This window comes from Rhinolophus sinicus, linkage group LG01, assembly GCF_036562045.2.
Source record: "Rhinolophus sinicus isolate RSC01 linkage group LG01, ASM3656204v1, whole genome shotgun sequence".
Lineage (NCBI taxonomy): Eukaryota > Metazoa > Chordata > Mammalia > Chiroptera > Rhinolophidae > Rhinolophus > Rhinolophus sinicus.
Genome location: NC_133751.1, coordinates 159,251,253 through 159,276,640, shown reverse-complemented (window position 1 = coordinate 159,276,640; position 25,388 = coordinate 159,251,253). Strand labels below are relative to the sequence as shown.

General features: G+C 41.3%; 1 protein-coding gene across 3 annotated transcripts in view; it reads left to right on the top strand.

Moving 5' to 3' along the window:
* Positions 1–25,388, top strand: part of WIPF1 (WAS/WASL interacting protein family member 1) — a 106,589-nt gene that overhangs the window by 61,623 nt on the left and 19,578 nt on the right. For 2 of the 3 annotated variants that reach the window (XM_019727473.2, XM_019727474.2), the window contains exons 2-3: positions 21,367–21,455; positions 25,139–25,268. In XM_019727473.2, the coding sequence (XP_019583032.2) occupies positions 21,405–21,455; positions 25,139–25,268 (181 nt within the window). In that variant the 5' untranslated portion in view covers positions 21,367–21,404. Of the gene's footprint in view, positions 1–10,019; positions 10,267–21,366; positions 21,456–25,138; positions 25,269–25,388 lie in introns of those variants that run through there. The other variant, XM_019727472.2, reaches the window with a different exon arrangement.

Sequence of the window (25,388 nt, the reverse complement as noted above, 5' to 3'; positions counted from 1 at the left end):
ATCGATGAGGTCCTTGTTGAATGACTGCTCTGTATCGGCACCCGCTCACTGGTTAGCCACCTAGTCATAGGGGAGCAGAGAAACAGAGCATAGGAGTTATTTTTAAGTCTAGAAAATAATTTTCTTTGTGTGTTTTTCTTTGGGGCTGGAGAAGAGGTCCGAGAGGTTGAGTGTAGTCCAGGTCAAGGCAGGAAAAGGTGTCGATAGCAGGGCCTGGAGGTGGAGAAGCTCATCTATAAGAAGGAAGCATTTCTGTGGTGACTGAAAGGGGTGGGAGGGGCTGTTGGCTAAAGTGGAAATTATGCTAACAGGTTATTGTTACCTTAGCCACAGTACCCAGCCAGCTACTTATTTGCTTTGCTAGGACGCAACTGCCACCCCAAAGCCAAGAGTAACACCTGGGGTGGGTTCTGTTTAATGGTGATTTAGTTTTATTTAGTTTTCTTTCTTTCTTTTTTATTTTAAATGGTGGTAGGGGTGGTGAGGCAGAGAGAAACCATTTAGTTTTGTGTCTTTTTTAACTGCCCGTTTGTCTTCCTGAGGGTATCCTACAAAACATAAACCACATGTGGTTTTCATACCTCACATCTTTGTGGTTTGTTATTCTCAAACTAGTCAATATTTAAATGTAGTCATGGAGTTGCTTTTACATAAGTGACCAACGGATCATTCTGTTGGAATGGTTCTGATAAAGAATGAAATGGTCCAAGACTGAATGAAGCAGCTTCCGTGAAGCAGGGAAAGGAATCATTTAGTCAGTGCTGAGATAAAACAAAACAAAACACACACAAAATGCTGATCATCTGTGATGGAACCCTTTTCTGATGCTATTGCCCCTGTACCCCTATTTGGAGTTGAGGGAACAACGTCTGTACATTGGTCCAGTAGGAAGCACTTTCCTTGTCTTTCCTATGGCCGATAGGGTAGCCATCTCGTCAGAGACACCTAGGAGTGTTTTTCCAAACGTCTGTTTTCTCAGTCATTTGGAGAATCCAGAGTAGCCAAATGGGAGGCAGAAAGTTCTTGGAGTAGCAAAGTCAGATGGGAATCCGAGGTCATTCCAGTAGAACAAAGTCTGTTTAGGGCAAGCCACTGAGAAAAGCAGCGCCTGCTAAGAAACAGGAGGAAGAGGCACTTCGCATATCTGTGACCGAGTGGAAACAAAAGTGCGAGCAGAGCTGCCTCCCGGGATTATAGGTGAGCAGCTGTGCTTGTCCCACAGGCTCCTCTGTCTGCTTCCCAGGCTGGATGAGCAGGGCCATCAAACTGCTGTTGATGACTTGAAATGGAGCACAGGGACATGCGAAGATCCCCTGAGCCCCAGAAGCTGTGGCTCTCAGCCTTGTCTCACCCCGTGCCCACTTTTAGTGGCAATATTTTCTAATGCCCCCTTCACAAACTTCAGTGGACCTTCACAGATGAAATAATCCGAGCTCATACGTAATTTTCTCCAAAATTCATGTAATTTTTATCTATAATTAAAAAGAGCAATAAAAGGACTGCAATTTATTATCAAATAGCTTCAATTTGTAAGTGATCCGATACAACTCACTAACCAACAAAAGGAAGGAAGTGGTCAGGTGTGTGTCTCTACACCTATAATCACCGTGAATGGGACAGCTGCGACTCCACACTTAACCAGGGTAAGAGTTAGAGACTTTAATACTGCAAGTGGCAATGTCTCTGGGTACATGATTTTCCAGAAGGGGTGAACAACTCTTCGTAAAAATCTGAGAAAAACATAGTATTTCATTTATATGACAGTTGCATTACTGGAACATCCAGGAACTAATACAACAGTATGATAATTGCTTTGAGTTATATATAAAATGGAGATAAGGTTTAGGCTCAGATAACTATGAATAATTTTTCTACCTACACTGATGTCCAACAGGATCTTTGAAGGTCATATGGGAAAAGTCTTTACTGAGTGGCGCAGTCTGGTATGTGGCAGGTCGTCTCGCATCCCTGGTCCTCAGGTCTGAATCCCAGGAGGGCCCCCTCATTATTGTGATACCCGCAAATGCCCCCATTTGTTGTCCACATGCAGAGTGGTTGGGTTTGCCTCTCCCAGGAGCAGCTGCACCAGTGCAGTCGGAGGTCCCAGGGGAAGTCTTGGGTTGCCGAGCCCTTCCTGCGATGTTCAGATGGGTGAATCGGGCCCAAAGGTGCAGAGCTGTTTCCAGAGTACCCCAGGGACGTGCATTCATTTTCATATGGTTTTGTCCTCCAGCAGGAGACACCAAGTAACCATATAGCTGGAGAGAAGTCTGAATAGGGAACAATATGGTGATTGTCCGCACCCCAGAAATAATTGTAAAGACCCCATCCTGGCTTCGTACCCACTGATTAGCAACCAAAAAGAACACATAGCTATCCATATGCCAGTAGTTTCTTCCTGTGTGTGGGCACAAGTATATACATGGCAGGATGTGAAAATGGTGCTTTCCACCAGTTTGCCCCTTGAGTTATAAGAAACTTTTCCCTGTATTTCAAATGGGTTTTCCCCTGGGGGCCACTGGTATTGGATACTAGTGACCAATTTGGAATTGTTTTTATTTTAATTAAGAGACCCTGTCATATCCCTGACACTGGCAAATAGCTCTGCTTGAGAAAGAGAGCTGTTAAATGTGTTGGCAGTTGCCCATGTTGCCTTTTTCAATGGCTGTCCTGCACCACCGCACATCAGAAGCAAGAGCCTCCCCAGGTCTCTTTGGAGGAGCTAATCCAGCCCATCTCTGCTCCACTCTGGCACCTCCCTAACTAGAACCAAGTGTGTGGCAGCCTAATCACAACCCTAAGTCAAATGGAGGATGAAACTCAACTTGGAGTCGGAAGTTTTTACAAGTATTTTTCAAGCCCCTGTGCTACATCAGTTACTGATCCAAGCAGCTGGGGAGACAGCAGAGAACAAGATAAACTCCCTCTCGAGTTGGAAGAGCAAACCATGCACAGATAATGCAGAGTACGAATGGGGTGAAGGCAGCAAGCAAGCCATTAACCAATAGAAAAGTGTCAGCACAAAAGCCCTGAAACAGAGGGATGGGGGAGAAGTAAAGAGGTCCATGAAGTAGAGGATAAGGAGGAAGTTTGGATCTGGGGGCGAGGGGGGAGGAAGGCTTGCTCGTCACTGCAAGGACTTTAGATTTTATTGAGTGTACAGTGGAAAGCCACCAAAGCTTCTGAGTCTATGAATCTCTTCTGAGCTCCCAATTTGCAGGTATTCCATACAGTATCTTTGGGCTGAGGATTCAAATCCTACACTAGGTTGTCAGCACTAAGACTCCAGGGAGGAGAAGCTAACTTGGGCCTTTAATTCTACTGGCCACAAACCCAAGAAAACCCGCAGTAGACAATGCCCCGTTTTCAGAGCTGGCTTCAAGCAGGATAAACTGTTCTTAGCCTTGAAGCCGTAGCCCAGAGGTGGCTCTGGACGGCCCAAGGCAGCCCGAGACTTTCCCAGGGCTGACACTGCTTGTCTGCTAAGTGTCACCCAGGCATCCTGCCAGGGAAGATGATGAGTGAGACGGGGCTCCTTCCCACCAGGCCCTCAACATCCAGAGTAGTGTTGTCCAGTATGATAGTGGCTCTTGAACACTTGAAATATCTTTGGTAGTAAAATACACACCTGGTTTTGAAAACTTTATGTGAAAAAAAAAATCAGAATACCTAATTAATGAGTTTTTTATTGTGAGTACATATTGTAATAATATTTTTGAAATACATAGTGTGTAATAAAATATATTATTATCATTTCCTTTTTTACTCTTTTTAATGTATCTAAGTAGAAGACATAGAACTGACTGCACATATGGCTAAAATTATATTTCTACTAGACAGTGCTTTATTTACCCGGAGGGTTGTTTTATTTTGTTCTTCTTTGGTTGGTTAGAATTTTGATTTTTGATTTTTTGTTGCCGTTAAGAGGGTCTCAGATTTTGATAATTTAATGCTTGTTGAGGAAGAACTATTTGAGTTCTGAACCATCATGAGGGAGCCCTTAGTCTCTATCCCATTTCATCCATCAGCCAAAGAGATCATTCTGAGAAGGAAAGGTAACTTCTGTAGCTCCCAGGTCTGAGCACGTTTATGACAGAGTGAGCAAATCTCTTTAACAGCCTCTAGTGGCTGAACGAGGAAGTGAACCAGTTATTTATTTATTTTTTTATGGAAACATTTCAAATATACATGAAAAGTAGTTAGAACATTACAACAAACTGCCATGTACAATTCACCCAGCTTCCAGGACGATCACCTCAGGCCGATTCTGTTTCTTTTATACCTCTGCCTACTTCCCCCACTTTAGAGCAAACCCAGACATAACATCATTCCATCCACAAATATTTGAGCATATATCTCTAAAAATTTAAGGATTCTTTGTAAAAGACAACATAACTTCAATAACATTATCACACCTGAAAGTTAGCGATAATATTATTAAATATTGATCAATATTCAAATTTTTTGGTTTGTATCATGATCCAAATACCATGTTGCAGCTGATTGCTGTATCTCTTGAGTCTTAAGCTCCCCTTGCAACTCTTTTACTGCGTTGGCTTCATTCTCAGCCTCCAAATGTTTACCAGTCCCAATGCCACCAGTCCCAGACCCACGTCTTAGAAAAAGTTTCATTGCATCTCCTTGGTGCATGCTCATCTCTGACCCAATCACTGCAGCCAGAGAACCACAGGCCCTAACTGGCCAAGGCTGGTCACTTTCCATTCTTGGCATCAGCATAGCATTAGCTCAACTGAGGCCAGAAGAGCAAAAGAGTGGAAGGTCAGTGGTTCTCTCTCCCTCCCCAAAGCTGAGGCTATTATTGTAGTTCAGGGGGATGGATGCCGGACAGCCCGAAAGCAACAAATGTACACTCAGTTTACCTATCCCCCCCCCCACACACACACACTCCTTCCCATAATACAGTTTCAAAAATGTCTCCACATAAGAAATTGCACTCACCCTCCTCCCAAAGAGAGACAGCTAATTCAAGGCCAAGTCCAATGCCAAGTCCAAACTCTACATCTTGTCTGTCAGCACTGGACAGAGTGTCTTGTGTCCAATGGCTAAATTGTAAGTTAACACCCAGTATACAGTGGTAGAGGGAGAACAACAGAGGAATTTTGTGATTAAATTTCCATTTGGGAGAGGAGAAAATCAGACACTGGTCACCAGATAGCTAGCATATTTCATAATCCACTGAGTAAATTCCACCTGTGCTGGCAGTGGGTGAGAATTTTGGTCAGCTGCCCCTGTCCTACAGTCCACTTCCTGTTCTCCTGGCTTCAGAGATCTAGGGATTGCCTTAGGGTCTGAGCAATCATACACTTTTTTTTTTTTTTAACAAGTCTTGGGCTTTATCCTGTAGCACAGTGCACTTAAAAACTTGATCAGCTTCTCCAATCCCTGAACTCCTTGGATTAATAACCAAAACTCAAGAATGTTTTGAGTCATAGTCTTTGACTATGGAACCAGGCCTGTGCATTTCTGTCCCTAGCAAGTGAACCATCCTCCACTCCCGAATTTTGTGCCCTCTATTTTGGTCTCTGATTAGGTACAATTTGAAACAATGACCTGAGGTGGTAGAACCACTGATAATTTACTCCTCACTCCTGAGATGGATCCCAGTATATCCCAATGAAAGTAACTGGTCTTTTTGCTCAGATGAGAGCATGTAACAGAACGTCTTTGTAGGGACAATGGGAAATTAGGCTTCTCCTGTGATCCAAATTATGTTCTGATATAGTTCTTACCTCTGACCCTACTCTATATAATGTTAGCATAACAGAGAATTTGGGTTTTCCAGCTCACAAGGCTTCAGATTATTTGACTCTCCACCATCTTGGTTGCAGATCATAGGGAACAAAAGTCTGTATTAACAAAGCTGCATTTTTGCCCTCTGCTTCCAGTCAGTTTTAGCCTAAGTTTATCTCTTTCCTGTGGATTTTAGTGAAGGCTGAAAGGAATGGCCAACACACTCCAACATTGTAAGTTTTTTTCTCCAAATCCTTTAATGGTATACCATCAATAGACTCATGATCAAGGATTCAATAGGTGGCCACATAACCAGCAATGTTACCATCACATAACAAGGATTGCCAACTTCACAGCCCAGGAGAGCCTGTACTAACTTTCACCCAAATTTAAATCAGCCATTGCACATTTTAGAGTTAATCACATTCAACACTCACTTCTAGTACCGATTCCTGCATACTTAAGAGTCTGTGTATTTCCCGTAATATAATAGAAAACCTGACCACACTAGCTTAAACCAATAAAGAATTTATACGATAGTGTAAATTAAAAGTCCAGAAATAGGGCTAGTCTCAGATGCAGATGGATTCAAACAATGTCAGTAGCTGGTTTGTCTCCACCCCCAACTCCCCAGTTTGTTGGTCTGTTTCGGACCCCATATAATCAAAAGATGAGTGAGGCCATTCTAGCCCCTATATCCTCACAAATCCAACTCCAGTCTCGTCCTGCAGGGAGAGTCCTCACCTCTGGCCATAAGTTCCCTTGGTTCTGATGAGGTCCCAGACCACCACTAAAACGTCTCTGGGGACCAAATGGATGCAAGGCTCTGATTAGCCAACCCTGAATCAACCCTGCTCTTACTATATCTGGAGTGGGAATGAATCCTCTGGTCCCACTCAGGCTGAGAGTGAGGGAGGGAGGATTCTCCAAACAAAAACTGAAGGTCATCATAATTAGGGTAACTGGATGCTGAGCTGCCAAAACATAAAAGATATATTGCAGATTTTTTCCCAAGTAAGATTATACTAATTCATATTACCAGGGCATAGAATAATACAAAACTTGTTTTTAAATTTCTCTGTTTCTGAGGTTATTTTTAAATGATCAACCCTCTGTGTAACTGTACTGGTAATTTTATGAGGAAGAGGGAAATTCCTTTACTTCTTTTAAATCACATAATTCCCCTATTTTAAAATTTTGAAAGTAAAATTCTCCTTATAATAAATTCATACGTATAATCTGGTAATTTCTTATTCCCCCTGAGAAGCTATAATGGGAGCATTCTGCTATTGAAGGGAATTACTAGAATTCAGGAAATATGTATTCTAAAACATCTTTCCTCTACCAGAGCAAATACTACACTATAACAGGTAGTCATGGAAACACGACTTGAAAAGCCAGAATTGTTAAAACAAAAAAAACCCTGCTCTTATTTTATACATGTCGCTGTTGCCCTGATTCAGTCTCTGCTGATTTGGGGTCTCCACAGGAGGGTCATTGGCTGTGATTGATTCTTTACTGCTTTTCTAAGACTGGTGTTTCTGAGATTTGCTGCTGTTTTATAATCTTCTGTTGGCTCTTGGTTTTTTATTTCTGTATATTAATATGAAGGAGCCAGGACATTTCCTGATTGGTCCAAGAGCCTATTGATTATTGTTTCACATCATTAAGCTAGGACTGGTCTAGGTATTGAGTGAGGGCGATATACACATTTAAATTCTTTTTGAAGTCCAGAATTGTGATTGTCTTTATTTGCCTCACGTTCTAATCGTTCTTAATATATAATAGCCAACTGCAACCAATACAAATACTACGCTCAACTTCTTCCCTCCACATCACAGCCCTCTCCCTGCCCCTCTTCCTTCCGCCTCTTCTTATGCTTATCGAAAATAACTACGTGAAATCCTACTTCTGAACCTAAAATGAGGCTTAAAGAGGTAACGCCACTGGATAATGGAGCTCCTGCCTGCTATGTGACATGAGCAGGCAACTTAGTCTCTCTGGATCCCCATTTCCTCATCTGTAAATGAGAGTGTAGACTTTGATCTCTGTAGTCTTGTTCAGTCTTAGCATTCCCTCTTTTAAGAAGCTGACACTGGTCTGGAAATACCTCATCACTTTCACGTCCAACACCTGTGTGTCATCCATTGCAGAGGGGGACCTCCAAGGCCTCTGAGGTCAGTGATATGGTTGGAACTCTCCCCTACCCACCAAATCATCTCTTATCATCTCCATATTTTCCTGCCTCATTTCCTTTATCTTTTTATTTCCTCCCCTTTCTTTCTGATTGTTTATTTGGTTTCAACTTTCTTAACCATTTTTCACTCCTCGCTGCCCAATGACATAAGCCACCTGCACTGCATAAGGCTCTGCCAAGCTCTTTGGTGGGCTAAAGCGCTTACTTGCTGGCCTGTGGCATCCTCCCTCTGGAAAAGTTCCTTTTAACATACGCTTTCTTAGGAAGGTTCAAGTCTAGTCTTGGCATTCCCTATTCACTCTGCCAGAGGGAACAATCTTCAGCTCCTAAGGAAATGTTATGTTTTGGTAGAATTTTTAGGAAATATTGATTTTTTTTTCATTCAACAAACAATATTAATTAAGCACCTACCAGGAGCCAGACGCTGTTCTAGATGCTGAAGTGACAGCAGGAAGGAAGGTCCCTGCTCTCATGGAGCTTGAATTCCAGTAGGGAGAGATGTACAACTAAATAAACCATTAAGTAAACAACAAAATGTCAGGTAGTGACATGTGCTGTGCATAAAAGAAAACAGGAGCAGCGGTGGGGCATAAGTGAGAACACTTATGCTGACAACTGAGGAATGAGAAGGAACCAGGACATAAGTGTGCCAGGTGAGAGAGCCACAAGTGAGGCCCTGAGATGCAAGTGAGCTCGGTGCATTTAAGGAACATGAAGTAGCAAAGGGACTTACTTGAGATAAGGTCAGAGGACTAGGAAAGGGCCAAAGGGATACAGTTGTGGTTTCAAGTAGCTCCAGTCAAAGTAGAGGATTCTCAGTCACTAATCCTTCAGTGCTCTACATCCAGGGATTCTGACATGGCCTGGCATCATAACTCTGCCTATGCAGCTAAACTCATCTCTCGAAGAACTTAGAGTTTGAAAGAACCTTAGACATCAACTATCCCAGTATTCTCAGCAGGAGTACTTCTGGTATTTTGGGTGAGACTGTCCAATGCATTATAGGAGGTTCTGAATTCCTGGCTCCGCCCATGAATCCTAAAGGCCCCTCCCCTCAACATTCCAGCCCACTGCCCTCCACCCCCAACTGAAAATGCCTCCAAACATTTCCAACAGCCTCCTGAATTGAGAAGCATTTGTTTACCCAGTCCTATCATTTTCACAGGTAAGGGAATATTAGGCACCTTGTGGTCTCTTCATGCCTTTTTCCTCTGAACCCAGCAAAATCAGGACCCAAAGTTCAAATTTTACAACCAAGTTAGTTTCTGGAATGCCTCTGTTTTTCATTCTTTCAGCTGATACTTTTTCTCAGTTACATGGTTTGTATTGCAAACATTAAGTCTGAACTTTTCAGATGGATCAAGAAAAATGTATGAGCATCTTCAGATTGTTTATAGACACTCAAGGTTTTGGTGTAATATTTTCTATAAGTATTCCATGGCCCATCCACCTCTTCGAGTCCTATAATAATGAGAAATCTGACTTTCCTCCTTCCACACTCATTATCTCTATGCTTTTTCAAGCATCTCCTAGGGGAGTTACTGTTATCCCATTAAGTATGGGTGACAGAAACAAAATATTCTGCCATAAAAAACTCTGGGTCTTCATAGGACCTAAGCTGTATATCATTTATCCTGACTTGGGCACCAAAATCACATTTCAAAATTAATTCGTCTTCATACACCTGACCAGTTTTCTTCACTTGAATGCTCTGTAGATGAGGAAGAATCGTTTATTTACCCTAATTATTAGTGTAGCTGAGAGCTTTTAGTTCTCGAGTGACTCTTTTCCTTAATACTAAATGGTATAGACAATATTGAGAGTGATGCTTTCAAATGGAATTTTCCTGAAGGAAAATTCAGGTTCCATGAACAATTGTCCTTTGTGGAGGTATCTAGAATAAAGTTGGGCTGTTGATTGGATGGAGGTCCTGATCTCCTCTTGTCATTGTACTAAACAAGCATGTCACACCTAGCGGGAAGGAGAAACATTAAACTTTTTTAGTTTAGGTTTTTTCCTTGCTTGCTTCTTAAGTAAAACCAATCTAGTTTCTTTTTCTGCAGCAGAGGAGGAAGGAACAAACAACAAATTAATCAGACAGGAAGCGAATAACCACAGAAGAACGACTGCCTCTGACTCAGTATGTCACATTTAACAAGAGGCCAGAGCTTGTCCAAAATGGCTGTCCAAAAACGGCCCCACGTTTGCGTTAGAAGATGATGCCTCTTTCAGGGACGGTTTTTTCTCTGGGCTCATATCTCATTTGCTCTCTGTCGGCCTGTGTCCCTAATCATGCCTTCCTACGGTATCCTTTAACGGTAAGAAAAATTATATTCAAGCTAAATGTATTTCCTTTATCGGCTAGGGGGAAGAGCTAAATGACTTTTAATGGGCCATAGTATGTTGAGATAAAGTTTAATTTTTTTATTAGAAGACCGTGTAGTCTATTCCTGTTGCACAGAATGTCAATTTCACCACTATGGTGATTGAGGGTGATTCATAACTTGTGTTTTGAGCCAAAGTATAAACAAGATAATGAGCAGAATTTTTCCTGACAACTGGACAAGATCCATAGGAACTATTTTTTCCCGTTTTAAATGGGGGTTTATGTCAGGAAGTATATCCCTTCAGTATGTGGTGCAGTTGTCCCACAGTTGCTGTTAAATTGTCACTTTGGCCAGCAAGAGTACGTGTGTGCGTTTAAAGTAGAGGAGTCACTGTAAGTTTCAAAGGAAAGCACCATGGAACTAAACTGTTGTCATTCTATTGCTACAGACATGTTAAATTCAAATCCCAAACTAAACCCATTTCTAAGGCAGAGCCTTTTAGGAAGATAACAGTTTCTCTTTAGCATCATTCTATTCAGCATTCTAACAGTGCAGTGCACAACCATTATTGCTAACCAAATTCTGTTGCATTTGTTGTAAATAGTTATAACTATTAACATTTAATACGCTTAATATTTTGGCATAAAATATTGTAGTTTAAAATTTTCAAGCCGTGTACCCAGAGCAGGATTAAGGAAACTTTGGTATCAAAAAAGGTTTTTTCCTCATAGACACAGACAATAGTTTAGTGGTTACCAGAGGATAAGGGGGTTGGGGGTGGGAGATGAGGGTAAGGGGATCAAATATATGGTGATGGAAGGAGAACTGACTCTGGGTGGTGAACACACAATGGGATTTATAGATGATGTACTACAGAATTGCACACCTGAAATCTATGTAATTTCACTAACAATTGTGACCCCAATAAACTTAATGAAAAAAAAAAAAGGTTTTTTCCTCTGGGGCACATATGAGAAAGCAACTTGACTTGTGTTCCTTTTTCCCTGTAAAGAAATATAAAATGAAACTTTAAAATAGTAAGAGGGCACACGCCCTCTTAATAAGTACAAGTTTTTTTAAATAGTTCAGTGGCATAACTAAGATATACAATTGAAAATGGGGAAGTGGTAAAATGACGAAAAGGCTGCAGGAAGATTCTAATTAAGAAAAGTAAAACACCTTGGTAGAGAGAAAGATATAGGTGAAGAGGCAGGAGAAAAAATAAAACAGGATAGTGAGAAAGGAACATGAAAAGCCTGGGAAAGGTTTTGAGGTCAATTCATGCAGAAACCATACCCTTACTATTCACTTGGATTGTGGGTTTTAAGTATTATGTGTTCACTTCATAAAGTCATGTTACTTCTGAACTGGCACGTCATCTAGTCAAAACTCTTCCTTTTGTAGTCTAAAGAGGTTTAAATAATTTATCTAAAATCACAGTCAGGATTTCTAATGCTCTTTGAAAAGTCCATTCATGGGTTAATTGTTCACAGCTCTTCAATTATTCTAATATCTAAACTTTTAAGGATTACACATACTGTGGATGAACTGCAATATTCAGAGAACGCCCCACGCTGAAAATAGAGTCCAGCAGCAGTTTCACCCTGATCATTGATTACATCAAATTCTAGATCTGGCCTATCGGCTGGAAGTTCCCCAACATATGTTAAATGTAAGAGGAAGTGTGGTACGTCATTCTTGGACCTTCCAAGTTTTATGCTCTTTTGAAGGCCTGCTTGACATTTCATGAACATGTCATTGTCTTTGGAAGTTTCTGGCTGTTTAAATTGTGATACATTTCTGCTTTAAGGTTGACTCATTTTTGTTTTACCAAATGTCATATATTTCTTGTTGGGAAGAGCATTTCCCCTGTCATAAATGCCTCTATCTGTATTTTGCAACTCTCACTCCTGAAAATTAAAACTGGAAAAAAAATACTAGACCAAGGAATGCCTTAATTAGTATGCTTTTCTGAGAAACTTAAAATTATTTTATACACATCTCCATTCACCATTCATTTGTAATACAGAGCTTTGCAGGGGTGTGCATACGTGGGCTAAGGTTTAAATCAACTCATGATTTCTCTTTCTCATGGTTAAATAGGGAGGAAGACAGTAACATTTATTGAGCACTTACTATGTGTTAGGCTCTTTACTTTCACTTATATTTTTTTTAATGGCTAAAGTTATTAAGCACTTGCCTCATTTAACTCTTGAATAACCTTAATGAGTGGGTACCATTTTCCCCATTTTACTGTGAAAACTGGATTTAGAAAGGCTAAGTAATTTGCCCAAGGCCACCTAACAACTAAGTGTGGAGGAAGTGTTCTGTAATTTCAAGAGCTCTTTTAATAAGTGCAGTTTAGAGGCAATGAGATGTCCTTTTCCAGTCCTGGGAATCTGGAATTATACAAATGCTTTGTTTTAAATGTCACAGCAGCAGGCAATAGCTTTAAAGTGAATAATCTCAAGTAAGACCTTTTCCTTTCTAAGTCTTTTGATCTTTTCAGAAGTAAATTTGGTGGCACTTCTAACTTATAAAAGAAGGCTCCACTTTCAAAACTAAATGAACAAAATAATCAAATGTGTTGACATATATGCTGTCTGTATGAGCATGTATAGGTGTATGCATATGTGAGTGTGTGTGTGCATGTGAGAGAGAGAAAGAGAGAGAGAGAGAGAGAGAGAGAGAGAGAGAGTGTAGTGGGGATCAGGGGTAGATCTTAAACCTCTGGTGAAACTAAGTGTGGTACTGCGGATTTATAAAAACTTCAGCTTTGAGATTTGAGCCCCTTCAAGAGAATTCTTGAAAGAGATGGGAAGTAGTGGGAGGAAAATCAATACTTTTTAGTTAGGTGGATGAAGTAGAAAAGGGTTTCCCTTTCCTTTCCCTTTCCCCCATTTAAACAATAAGCAGATGTGTCGTTTAACTTACCGTCATTTTCTCACTTTTAAAAAAGTTTGATGTCTATAAATTGGCATTAGTTTTAAAATTAAATATATATGACAGTGAATTAAAAAAATAATTTTACTTCATAGCAACCTTTCTTTCCCCAGCAGTTACTCTTAGAGTGAAACTGAGTTGGTGTACTAATCGTAATGACATTGTAGATGTTTCAGAAGGTCTTCTCTGAAAAATGCCTTTTCCATCCCCCCAAATTAATCAACTCTTTTTAAATAAACTCTGAAAGAAATATTTCTAAAATAGCCAAGTATTCTCCAAGTACAGCTGAGACACAAATCCTTACCATTGAGAAGACAGTCTATAGCCGAATTAATTTAGGCTAAATGGTGTTCACTGAGAAAGGTAGTAACAAGTACATTTTGAGAACTAAGGGATTCCAGAAACCATGTGTTCCACGTTCAGTGAACATTGAGAATAGCAATAACTAACTAGGTGAGGCTGTTGCTTTGTTATAAAGGAACACTTGTTTCTCTTCTCTGCCTTTTGCTTCCTCTTGGGTTGAGCAGTCTTTACTGTCTTTCTTCTTGTGTTGATTGCCAAATTGCCTGCAGCCCTCTGAGCTTGGACCTGAGAAGAGGAAGAGTGGCAATAATAGAAACAAACTTTATGCAAAGATATTAAATGTGCTAAAATGGCCAAAGGATGTGCTGGCGGTGGTTGGGGTGAAGGGTGGTGGCACAGAGATGTTGCACGGTGACTGGTATCATAAAATAGAAACTACAGGCAATTGCAGCTGTGAAAAGATTGTGCTAAAGAAACAGGATGGCTGTGGTTTGCTGTGAGCATCAATTTTCCTGTTGAGCATTTTTACAGGAAGTTGAAGAACAAAGCCACCTTCATCTTAATTAGTTCTAATGGTTTTCAGATCTTAAGCACATCCTACTAAGTTTGCATCATGGCGGAGCCTCTAAAGAATAGAATCAAGCATAATTAATTGAGTAGGAATCCCAAAACTATGGCCTTTTTAAAATTCAGGATTTTAGCAGCAATTTGAGTTCATTAAATGACTATTTTTACAGTATAACTTGGAGTGGATTCATTGCCTTTCTAGTGAATGCCTTTGCTATAATTTTTTATGGTTGTAATAACTCAATATGAATTGAAGAGCCTTTTCTTATTAAATCACTGTTGAGTTATATGTATTATAAATTTCCTTCTGTTAGTATTTATTGGTCAAGCAATTTGTGTGTGTGTGTGTGTGTGTGTGTGTCTGTCTGTCTGTCTGTCTGTGTATTTATAAGCTAGAAGGATGTACATCAAAATGTTAACAAGAGTTATCTGGGCATTATTAACCCCAACACTTTTCACCTAAAATTTAATTATTACCAAATTTTTCCTTTAGTGGTTAAATGCAACTGCTGTGTTTTATTTTCATCTTTGTATGGTTCTGTGCTGCCTATTGTTTTCTAAATGAATAAACGTTACTTTTGGAAGCAGAAAAAAAATCTCAAAGAAAGAAATTCAACCTGAAGAAGCCAATAGCACATGAGAAATACATACATAAAAATAATTTAAGAACATTATATATAAAGTAAAATATAAATGAATGTAAATAAAAATAAGATGCAGAATAAAAAGTAATGAGGGCAAGGGAGCATTTGGACCCACCCCATCCCCACACACAGACTGAATAAAATACTCCTCTATTGACTCAACCTTTTTGAAAAAAAAGTTTACTTTTTTCCCCATTTATTTTAGGTAGGGTAGTATTTAAGTGTGACTGTTGGCAAGATTTATATAGCACAATGCTTTATATTTTTGACTAGTCCAAAATGGTAATAAAACATAACTGTATAAACCTGCGTCTTACCATCTCTAATAAAACTTGGCCGATTCACTGCCCCCCCACACACATTCAGGATTAGCTGTGGCTTTCTGAGGATCCTCAGATGTTTTCATTGGACAGCATTAGAAATTGCTCCCCTCTTCATGTCATTCTGTAGTGTGAGCCTCACATGGCACGATCTAGAATGAATTTAAAATTGGCTCTGAGAAATTAAGAAACAGTTTAAATAACTAGTCAATTCTTTTGATCCGAAGGAGGTGGATCATTTTACGGAGACAATTCTGCTTTCTTAGATAAGCATATTGAAGAAGAAACCATAAGTTTCCTGAGGCAAGTCTGAACTGAACTATGGGCTGTGGTTGAGCCTCTAGTTGGCTGTGCCTTTGGGGAAAATAATGTCCGCTATGGGGTGGGCAGTATGCTGAGCAATTCTGTCTTTCTCACAAGTGTCCCTTATAAACAATATTACATATTTAACAAATGGTTCTGGGTCACAAGATGCTCTGGTTTGTCTAGGATCAGTGTGTGATGCTGTCTAATGTGAATGTTAATCTAGATGTTGACCTAATGGCATTATAATGAAACTAATAAAACCAACTGGTTTCTTACACAGAACTAGGAAATTCCAGGATTTCTAAATATTGATGTATATTGTGTGTGTGTGTGTGTGTGTGTGTGCAACAAAGAAGACCCAACTAACGAATTTTTCAAGTCATTTATGCAAAATATTCTGCTCTGTTCTTTCAAATCATAGAGCCAATCCCATCATAAAATGTTTATTAGTGGATCCCTCACCTCACCAAAAATTTTAGGTGAGGTAAAAATCTACTCCTCAGTAGATTTTTACCTAAAATTTCATGATTTTTGAATGATTTAATTATTAAATACAACTTTGGCAATCAAATACCCTAGGGTTCAGGTTGATTTTTTTATATCTTTAATGTATAACAATCCAGAGATATTTGGGGTCCTATTGGATGAGGGCCCATCCTAATGGTTTCATTTTAACCTAATCACCCCTCTAAAGGCCGTGTCTCCAAGTCACATTCAGAGGTACTAGACCTTGAGGCTTCTACATATGAATTTGGGAGGGACACAATTCAACCCATTACACTGTGTATTAAAACAGAAAGGCTTTTTCCATCCCTGTGGTTTTCTTTGTGCACATAAAATTCAACACACAAGGTGAACATTTTAGAAAAGTCTGGCTTTCCTCCCTATGATGAAAATTATTTAAACAACGAAATGATTCTTTAAAATAAGTTACTTCTCAAAAGTGTATGTTCGTAAAAGTTCAGTGCCTGGGGTGGGCATTGGGTGGGAGGGCAAGGACCAGCAAATGGGTAGGTCAGGGACCCTCCAACTTTAGGGTGGGAGGCAGGACTCAAAAAGCACACAGCTGATTCTGACGCAAGAGATCACCCACACTTTGCGAACCCTGCCCTAGTCCTTTCCCTTGTTTGAGGGTCCCTCCTGACCCCGGGACAGGGCTGCCTTTCCTGCCATGCTTCTCTCTCCTGAGGGAGGAACCACGTGCCTCAAAGCCATGTCTTCAGGCGGCCTCCTTCCCATCCCGTGCAGCTCTACCCACAACGGACTCTGAGCAAAGCAAGGGCCTCAGCTCGGCCCCTCCTCTGCCAGGTGCTCGAGCAGCACTCACACCAGCAGGACCCGTGCTCGTCCTCAAGACACACAGACCTAGACCTGCCTATTGATTGCTTTTCCTACCAGCCATACTGAGAGCTTGACAGACACCATTTCATTTCATCCTCCCAGCAACCCCCATTTAACAGATGGGACAGGGAGGCTCAGAGAAGTAAGATTTTTATCCCAGGTTATTAGGCAGCAGAGCAGAGATTCAAAATCATCTTTGCCTGACCCAGGTCTCATGGTCTCATGAGGATTCTAACCCTTTTCATGCCATGGACCACACTAGTATCTGGGAAAGCCCAAAGGACTTCTTCTTGGATTATTGTTAAATGCATCAAACAAAATACAGAGGATTACCAAGAAAACTCATAATACTGAGATATGTACAAAATCTAGCAATAGATCTAAATATTGCCATAATTTCAGAAGAGATCAGCAACAATTGTAATATGATGAGAAAATACCATGTAGAAACTATTGGTGAAAAAGTTTCAGGTACTGTGATTTGTGGCCTACATTCATAATTAAAGGAAATGCTAATTTTTAGTTAGTGCTTAGAGGAAATAAATATGTCCTTTTCTCCCATCCAAGTTCACAAACCCCTGAATTTGATCCACAGACCCTGAAGGTGTAAGGATCCAGGTTAGGATGCATTACCCAATGGACCATGCCTGGCTGCTGTTGAGGCCTTTCAGTAAGACCCAGCTCCAGTTCTGATGTGGGCTGGTAACTCCAGGAGCGGAGGGAAGTCAGGGCTCTCCCAGGTCTTGGGTTCTGCTCCATGGGCGAAGACAGGGGCTGCCAAGAAAGCAAGTCCCAGTACTTAGTGGCAGCAGACTTCTCTCACAGGGCGGATTCTTTGCCCAAACCTCAAGGCACAGGGACTGTTGCTGGGAGCCATTCCAATGGCCAGCACATGGCTTATTTGTGTAACACCTGGCTCTTTCCCTCCACATATATTTAGGGAGAGCCCTACTTTGTGCCATGTATTGGGGAGACCTGGTGGAGTTCACAGTCTGGTGAAAAGACAGCCAAGAAGTGTGCCTGGTATGGGCACAGCATGGGGGACCTGAGACTGGTCTTCTCTGACCCACATGGTGAGGTGGCAGCGTTGGAGTCGGGTTTCTCACAAACTTCCCTTAAGGGCCCAGCCTGGCAAGTCCCTCCAAGCAGCTGTTCAGCTAAGAAGGAGCAAAGAGACCATGGAAGTGTCTGTAATCACCTTTCAACACTGAGGTGGGAGTGGGAGTGGTGTCCCTGGAGGAGAGGGAGAGATGGGGGCGGGCAAAGCAGCAGCTGTGGAGAGAAGAGCACAGCTGACCTTTGAACAACATGGGTTTGGACTGTGCATGTCCACTTACACTCAGATTTTTGTAAAATACATACTATAAGTGTATTTTCTCTTCCTTATGATTTTCTTAATAACACTTTTTTTGTCGAGCTTACTTTACTATAAAAATACAGTATATAAGTTTCGGAGACAGAGGAAAAACTGAGGGTTGCTAGATGGAGATGGGGATAAGGGGGAAGGTGAGGGGATTAGAAAGCAGTCAGTAACCGCAAGATTGCCACGGGGTTACGAAAGTTAATTTGGGGAATGTAATCAATAATGTTGTAAAGATTTCGTAGGGTATCCAATGGACACTTGTCTTGTTAGGGAGACCACCTCAGGGATGATGTAGATGCCTGATCACTGCACTGTACACCTGAAGCTGAAGCTGAACAATAATGAATGTCAACTACAAGTTTATATATATATATATATATATATATATATACAAGAAGCAGAGTACAGCATTAGGAATAGAGACAGTGGAAATGTAATGGCTGTGTGTGATGTCAGAGGGATAGTGGATGGGGGAGGGGGGTTGACACAGTGTGAGGGATATAAATGATAAATGTCTAAAATTAGTTTGTTTTGTGGACCTGAAACTAATTTAAAAAATGCAGTATATAATACATATAACATACAAAATACATGTGAATTGACTGTTTATGTTATCAGTAAAGCTTCCAGTCAATGGTAGGTTATTAGTAAAGTGTTTGGGGAGTCAGAGCTATATCCGTATTCTCAACTACACAGGTGTCAGCACCCAACCCACGTGTTGCACTCCCCTTCTTTTATCTAAGGTTGTTTATCTGAGGGGCCAGGAGGGGAAGGCTGAGCTTCTGTGGTCCAGAGGTTTATTTATAAGTCAGTGTAGTACACAGAAAATCATAGAATAATTAGATTAAAGAGGTGGCAGTCCCCTGAAAGGGCCCCAATACCACAGTCTGGCCCCTAAGATGGACAGGACCAAAACTCAATTGGATCTTTGCAACCAGAGAATGACTTAAGACCTAACGCCATAAGGGGTTCCTAGTGGTTGACCAGAATCCACTCCTTCCTCAGTATTAGGATGACAGGTTAGTTGGTGAACATGGGATCCGACACAACAAAGCCGAGTGTTGAGGGGTGTTTCGTCCACCAAGCACATGGATGACCTGCTCCACGGAGCCCCTCTCTTGGGCCCTCTGGGCGGTCTTGGCCACACCACCTGTTTGTTGAGCCGCTTTCTCCAGCTACGTTAATACCATTACTTGGGCTGCAGCATCTTTCACAGTTAGTTGGACCTGAATCCAGTTTCAGATCCCTGTCCTTCCTCCTGGTCCTCGGACACATCTGAGTCTGTGGCTCCGATGGTGCCCTCTGCAGCTGGAGAACCCCCTTTGCAGACCGGCCCCCTAACATAGGCACACAACCCTGCTTACCCTGCCCACTTGGCCCCGTGGGTGACTAATTGGTGTCATGCAGGAAGCCAATTTAAGGAACACATTTTAAAAGAATCTTTGTCTGAGATCATCTGTTACTGAAAAACAGATTCTTAGTTTACAGGTGAGTGGTAGCATTAGTTAGCCCTTCACTTGCCCAAAAATGCTTATCTGAAAGGCAGGGATCAAACGGACTTAATTTAAATGAATTGCGTGGGTCTTTTAGTGAGTTACTTAATTTCTCTGAGTCTCAGCATCCTCTGTAAAAATAACGGAATCATGCTAGTTTGCAATGTCTGTAAAAGTAAGAGACAATGTGTAACGCGCCCTGGATCCAATTGACTGTCAATGAATGAGAGCTGCTGATGCAGCTGTGGAGCTTTTAAAATTTCATTTTCCAGTCGGCCCGCTTTGAACAGAACTATTCCAAACTATCTTTATTCCTATCTTCCAGCAGCTTTGACAAGTCCGGCCAGGACATTTTAGCTTTTTCATTCCATCTCTCTTCACAGAAAGAAAGCCACGTAAACAAGACTTTAATAGAACGTATTTGTTTCAAGTTGTTAAGTTTTCCACATTAATGTTTAGTGGTTGAAGTACATTTAAATTCTAAGAAATTGTTTTCTGCAATTAAGAGACTGTTGAGAATAAAAGAAAGATAATTGTGCTGTTTGAAACTCACGGCATGTGTTCCATAGAAACAGTTACTCAGGCGGTCAGTGTCCCAGGCTGCCCACTGGTTTAAGGCTCAAATTCCACAACGAGGCTTCTCATTTTAGTGCATGTGAATTACATAGGGATCTTGTTAAGCTGAGATTTGACGTTTCTAACAGCTCTGGGTGAGCTAACACTCATGCTGCTGATCGGGGACTACACTTGGAGCAGCAGCAAAGACTGGGTGGGAGAAGTCGGGATTCCTTAGGGTGAGAAAGTGGGTGAGGCACTGCCAGGGCTGGGACCCGGTGGGGTGAGACCCAGGGATGGGACTCCGAGGAGGGGGAAAGGCGGACGGGGTTTGTGGCTGGTGTGACTCCCAGGACACTTCCTCACCACTGTTTCTACAGCCCCTGATGTTTGCCCACTGCCGCCTTCACCACTGCTACCCACCAGGGTTTCCCTCAACTCTCCAACCCAGCCGCAGAGTCTGGCCTTCCCTTTGTCCCCAGAGCAATCACACTATGCAGAAAGCTTTCCTAATGAAGCATATTTCTAGTAAACAGCCCTGGAGTCATAGGTCGGAGTCCTCGTTTCTTTCTTCTCCCCTCTTTTTCCCCACTAGGGTCCTATAAGGACATGCCCAGTAGCACAAAGAGGGGAAGCCAGCCTCCTTGCCCATCTTACCTGCCTACCTTACCTTATCCCCATCTCCTTTCCCTGGAGGACTGTAAGAGCTGTGAGGGCAAGAGCAGAAATATATTCATCTTTGCATTCTTACACTGCATACCCAGACCCAGGGGAATGTCAGGAATCCCTGCACAGAAAAGCAAACAATGAGCTGTGGAGTGAGCAGGAATGGGAGAGCAAGAAAGGATTTAGTCATGGAAATGAGTGAGGAAAAGGAGCCGCTCAAACATCATTCGGCCGGGATACTTTTCTAGCAGTGTCATGATAACCTTCCAGCTACTCAGGCCCCGGGCCCAGGGGCCTTGCACGTGACATTCCCCAACCTGCTCTGGTGGGTGGTAGAATTGAGCAGCATGAAGTGCTGGATTTTGCTTCCAATATCTTCAGGCACTTAGGGTCAAAACGTCCCTTGCTAGGGTCCTTCCAGAAGAGTCACATCTCAGCAATGTTGTAAAGGTAATTCCACCTCTTATAAAAGTTGGCCCATGTGAATAGCTGTCACTTTGGTGAGAAAGGGTTCGGGAGAGTAGGACGGCATATTACTAAGAAGTCTAATACATGACCATGTTTTGTTTCTTTTGGTTTTGTTTTCACAGATTTATCAGCAAGACTGTTGAAAGCGTAACTGTCCAAGATGCCTGTCGCGCCCCCTCCAGCGCCCCCGCCGCCACCCACACTAGCTCTGGTGAGTGGCTCCTCACTATCCATTATCCATGCATGAAGCAGCTGAATGAAGTCAAACCTGGCACACGTATATTTGTTTTAAATGCATTTGCATTCTGGCTTAAATATGATACGACAAGCTTTCCAGGTGTTGGAGTAAGCCAGACCCTGAGCGGTAGGGAGTGCAGCACGAAAGGTTTTGTCGTCTGAGGTCTCATGCAATGCATATAATACACATGTGGAACGTGGGTTAGTTCTATCAAAGGAAGTTCATTCCCACGTGCTGGTCTGTGATGGTTCGCAGAAGCAGTTCTGCCCGGCATGCACTGTTTCCATTCAAATGGCCTCAACATCCAGCCTTTAACTTCTGGGCAGAACAGTCCAAAAATCCAGGTCTACATCTGCAAATGCATCCATTCAAGTGTCCTCCAGATTCACTACTTTCCTTTTCTCTGCCTTTCCCCTCTTTCTTTCCACTCTGTTTTTGACAAATATCACCTACCATCACCACCACCACCACCACCATCCCGATCCACCCCACACACACTCACATCCCCCTTTAAATCTATCCTTACATTTAGATACCTACGTTCTAAAGGAACTTCTTTTTCTGGGATCATTCTTTTCCTTGATAGACCTGTCCTAAGAAGCTAGTGCCCCCTCTTCCAGGAAGCTGACAGCCCTCCACGTGGTGATAGGGACAGGCTCCCAGACATGTCCCATTTAAAAGGCCTCCCCCAGGATGGGAAGCCTTCTCTAGTAAGGACTTTCCCAGTGATGGGCCCTTGGAGAAACTGAAGCACGGAGAGAAAAACTCTCTTGCCAAGGCTTCCGTGGATACATTTATATAGCCCATCTAAGGTTGGAACCTACTTGGAAGAACAGAACATAATTAGCTCATTGCTATGTAAGGTGTGGTTATCCACTGCTGGCTAGAGCCCCCAAGGAGAGAAGCACAGGCACTGAGAGGAAGCATTTAGTAACTCTTATTGTATTTTGTGTGCTTTGTTTTACTGATTCATTTTTCTAATAATTCATTGTCATTTTGCAAAAGTATCAGTCCATGATAGATTGGAAATGTTTTATTAAAATTGGCCCTTCGGTAAGTTTGAAAAGCTCTGATCTGACTAACATAGCAGGATGATCTTATATTTCCCCCCAAAATGCAGATTATATACCACTGCTGGGTGGTACATGCCTTAATTTTTTATTTTATTTTAATGCTCATGTGTTTATTTTAATGCCTGTTTTACAATTATAAGTAGCAGACCAGGGTTTAATAGTGAGTTGATTTAAAAGAAAATCTTCACTGAAAAATAGTATAGTAAATAATACAGAAAATAGACTTAATGAAAAATATTAAATAAATAATAACCCAGGTAATATGAGAAGATGACCAAAATCATAGAAATTGTACCAGAATGATTGAAGTTTGGAAAACCCTGGTCTATCAAATCAACTCATTTCTATCCATTATTACCTGACTAAAAGCAAGATCCTAGAGAAATACGATACAGAGATGAGAAAAGGGAAAGGTGGGTTGGCAGCCATTGTAGACACCAGCTAGTGGAACAGCATCGTTAAGGGCCCTGAACCGTCGTCACAGGAGAGCAGTTAGCACCTGAGGGGGTCAGTGTCAAAATATATTTTGAGGCAGAAGAACAGGCTGACCCAAAACTATTAAGAGATCCAATGAGGACACACTACTTAGCCTCTCTGGGCCTCAGGTTTTTTTCAGCCTTAAAATGAAGACAACAGGTAATTTTAAAAGCTCTTTGCAAGATGTCCAAGGTATGTTGCTACGTTGTAGAAACAAGTTTCAGAGGAATAGAGGATGATCTCATTAGCAAAAACGAACTATACAGGCAAAGAGCTTTTCTGGAACCAACTGCCAATAAGCTCTTAACAGGCTTGCTTCAGGGCAGTGTTGGGTGCCAATGGCGAATGGCATTTTACTTATTAGTTTTTTTCAATTGAGATATAATTGACATACAACTTTGTGTAAGTTGAAGGTGTACAATATGTTGATTTGATTCATTTATATATTACGGTATTATTAGCACCACTGCTTTAGCTAATAGCTCTTATTACATCACATAATTATCATTTCTTTTTTTTGTGTAAGACCATTTAAGATCTGGTCTCTTGTTTACTTTGAAGTTTGTACTACAGAATGATTGACTATAATCACTACACTGTACGTTAGATCTCCAGCACTTATCTTCTAGATGCAAGTTTGTACCTTTTAACAACATCTTCCCAGGTCAGGGAAAGGGTCCCACATTTACCCTTCCTGCAGGTTACAGGAAAGGCTCTGAAGTTAGACGGCCAGGGTTTGAATCCTAGCTCTTCATCTTACTAGCTGGGTGATGGGGCCAAATGATCTAACCTCCCTGTGTCTTAGTTTCCTTGTCTCCAGAATGAAAATAATGACTCACAGGGCTGATGAGGACTAAATGAATTAATACACATAAAGTGCTAAAAACAGTGCCTCACCCCTAGTGAAAGCTATGTAAATGTTAACTGTTACTATCGTGAGCAAGTAATACTTTATAATTTAATTATTCCAAGGCCCTCCCAGCTGAACATTCTGTGTAGCCTACTTCAGGATTTTTCTTAGTTCTCCCTCTGCCTCTAACTATAATAAATAGCTGGCTGAGGTGTCAAGCTAAACATCCCCAGATTTACCTCCTGCAACCCTCTCCGTCACCTCTGAAATCAGATCCAGCCTAGGATTCTCAGGTCTGCCGGAAGGACTCTCCCTGGGACCAGACCAGACCAAGCCAGTTTCCAAGTGGACCAGACACAGATGCATGCCTACTTCCAAGTCCATATGCTGGGCTCTCCAAAAATAACCCTGAATAAACAAGAACCAATTCCGTAATAAGGATCTTTCCCAGGAATTCTGAAAATATACAAAACACCCAAACATTTTAAAGCAGCACCTTTGTCCACTCTGCAATCTCTGTGAGCTAAGATTTCAAAGGGATTAAAATCAGAAACACCTTAGGCCAGAGGGACATGAGGGAACTTTTGGGGGTAATGAAAATGTTGTACATCTTGATTGTGGTGGTGGCTACACAATTGTATATGTTTGTCAAAACTCATAGAACTATATACACTTAAAGGGTGATCAACTACGTGTAAATTATACCTCGAATCTCCCTTAAATTGAAAAGAAAAAAAACAACTTTGGCAATGTAAACAGGGTGAATTATTTTCTAAAACTTTGGTGGATTAAAAAAAAGAAACAGCTGACCCTTTTAGCTAGAGACAATTTTCTTCTTGTATCAGGTTAGTTCTAAAAGATAGGAAGGAGAAGCTGTTCTTCCGGACACATTCTAGAGAATGAAGCCTTATGGTGTCCTGCAGAAACTTCTCAGACCTAAAATTCCCTTCTCATTTCTAACCATCCAACCCTAGCTGTGTTGGTTACAAACAGACAATGGTATGAATTTTCAGAGACTTTTATCAGGAACTGACTCTTCCTGCATTAAAAATGAACATAATTTAGTGCTGCATCTGCTCCCAAATGTCTGGGTCTTAAAAATAAATGACATCAGGTCTAAAACTTGTGGAGAATTTACAACCTATTGCCAAGAACCTTAATAATAAGCTTCCAGTATTCTAGCTGTCCCTACTGAGAGTTGTAATGCATGATTTTAATTCAAGAGTTGAATACGAGTTTGCATGGTTTCCTTTCAGGCCAATACAGAAAAGCCTGCCTTGAATAAGTCAGAGCAGGCCGGGAGAAATGCTCTTCTCTCTGACATCAACAAAGGGAAGAAACTAAAGAAGACAGTCACCAATGACAGAAGTGCACCGATATTGGACAGTAAGTGAAAAAAGTTATTTTCTATGGAGATAAATAGATTATGACCTAACAATCAACCCTTCCCTTCCCACCAAAAAAAAAAAAAAAAAAAATTTTTTTTTTTTTTTGTTAACAACAGCT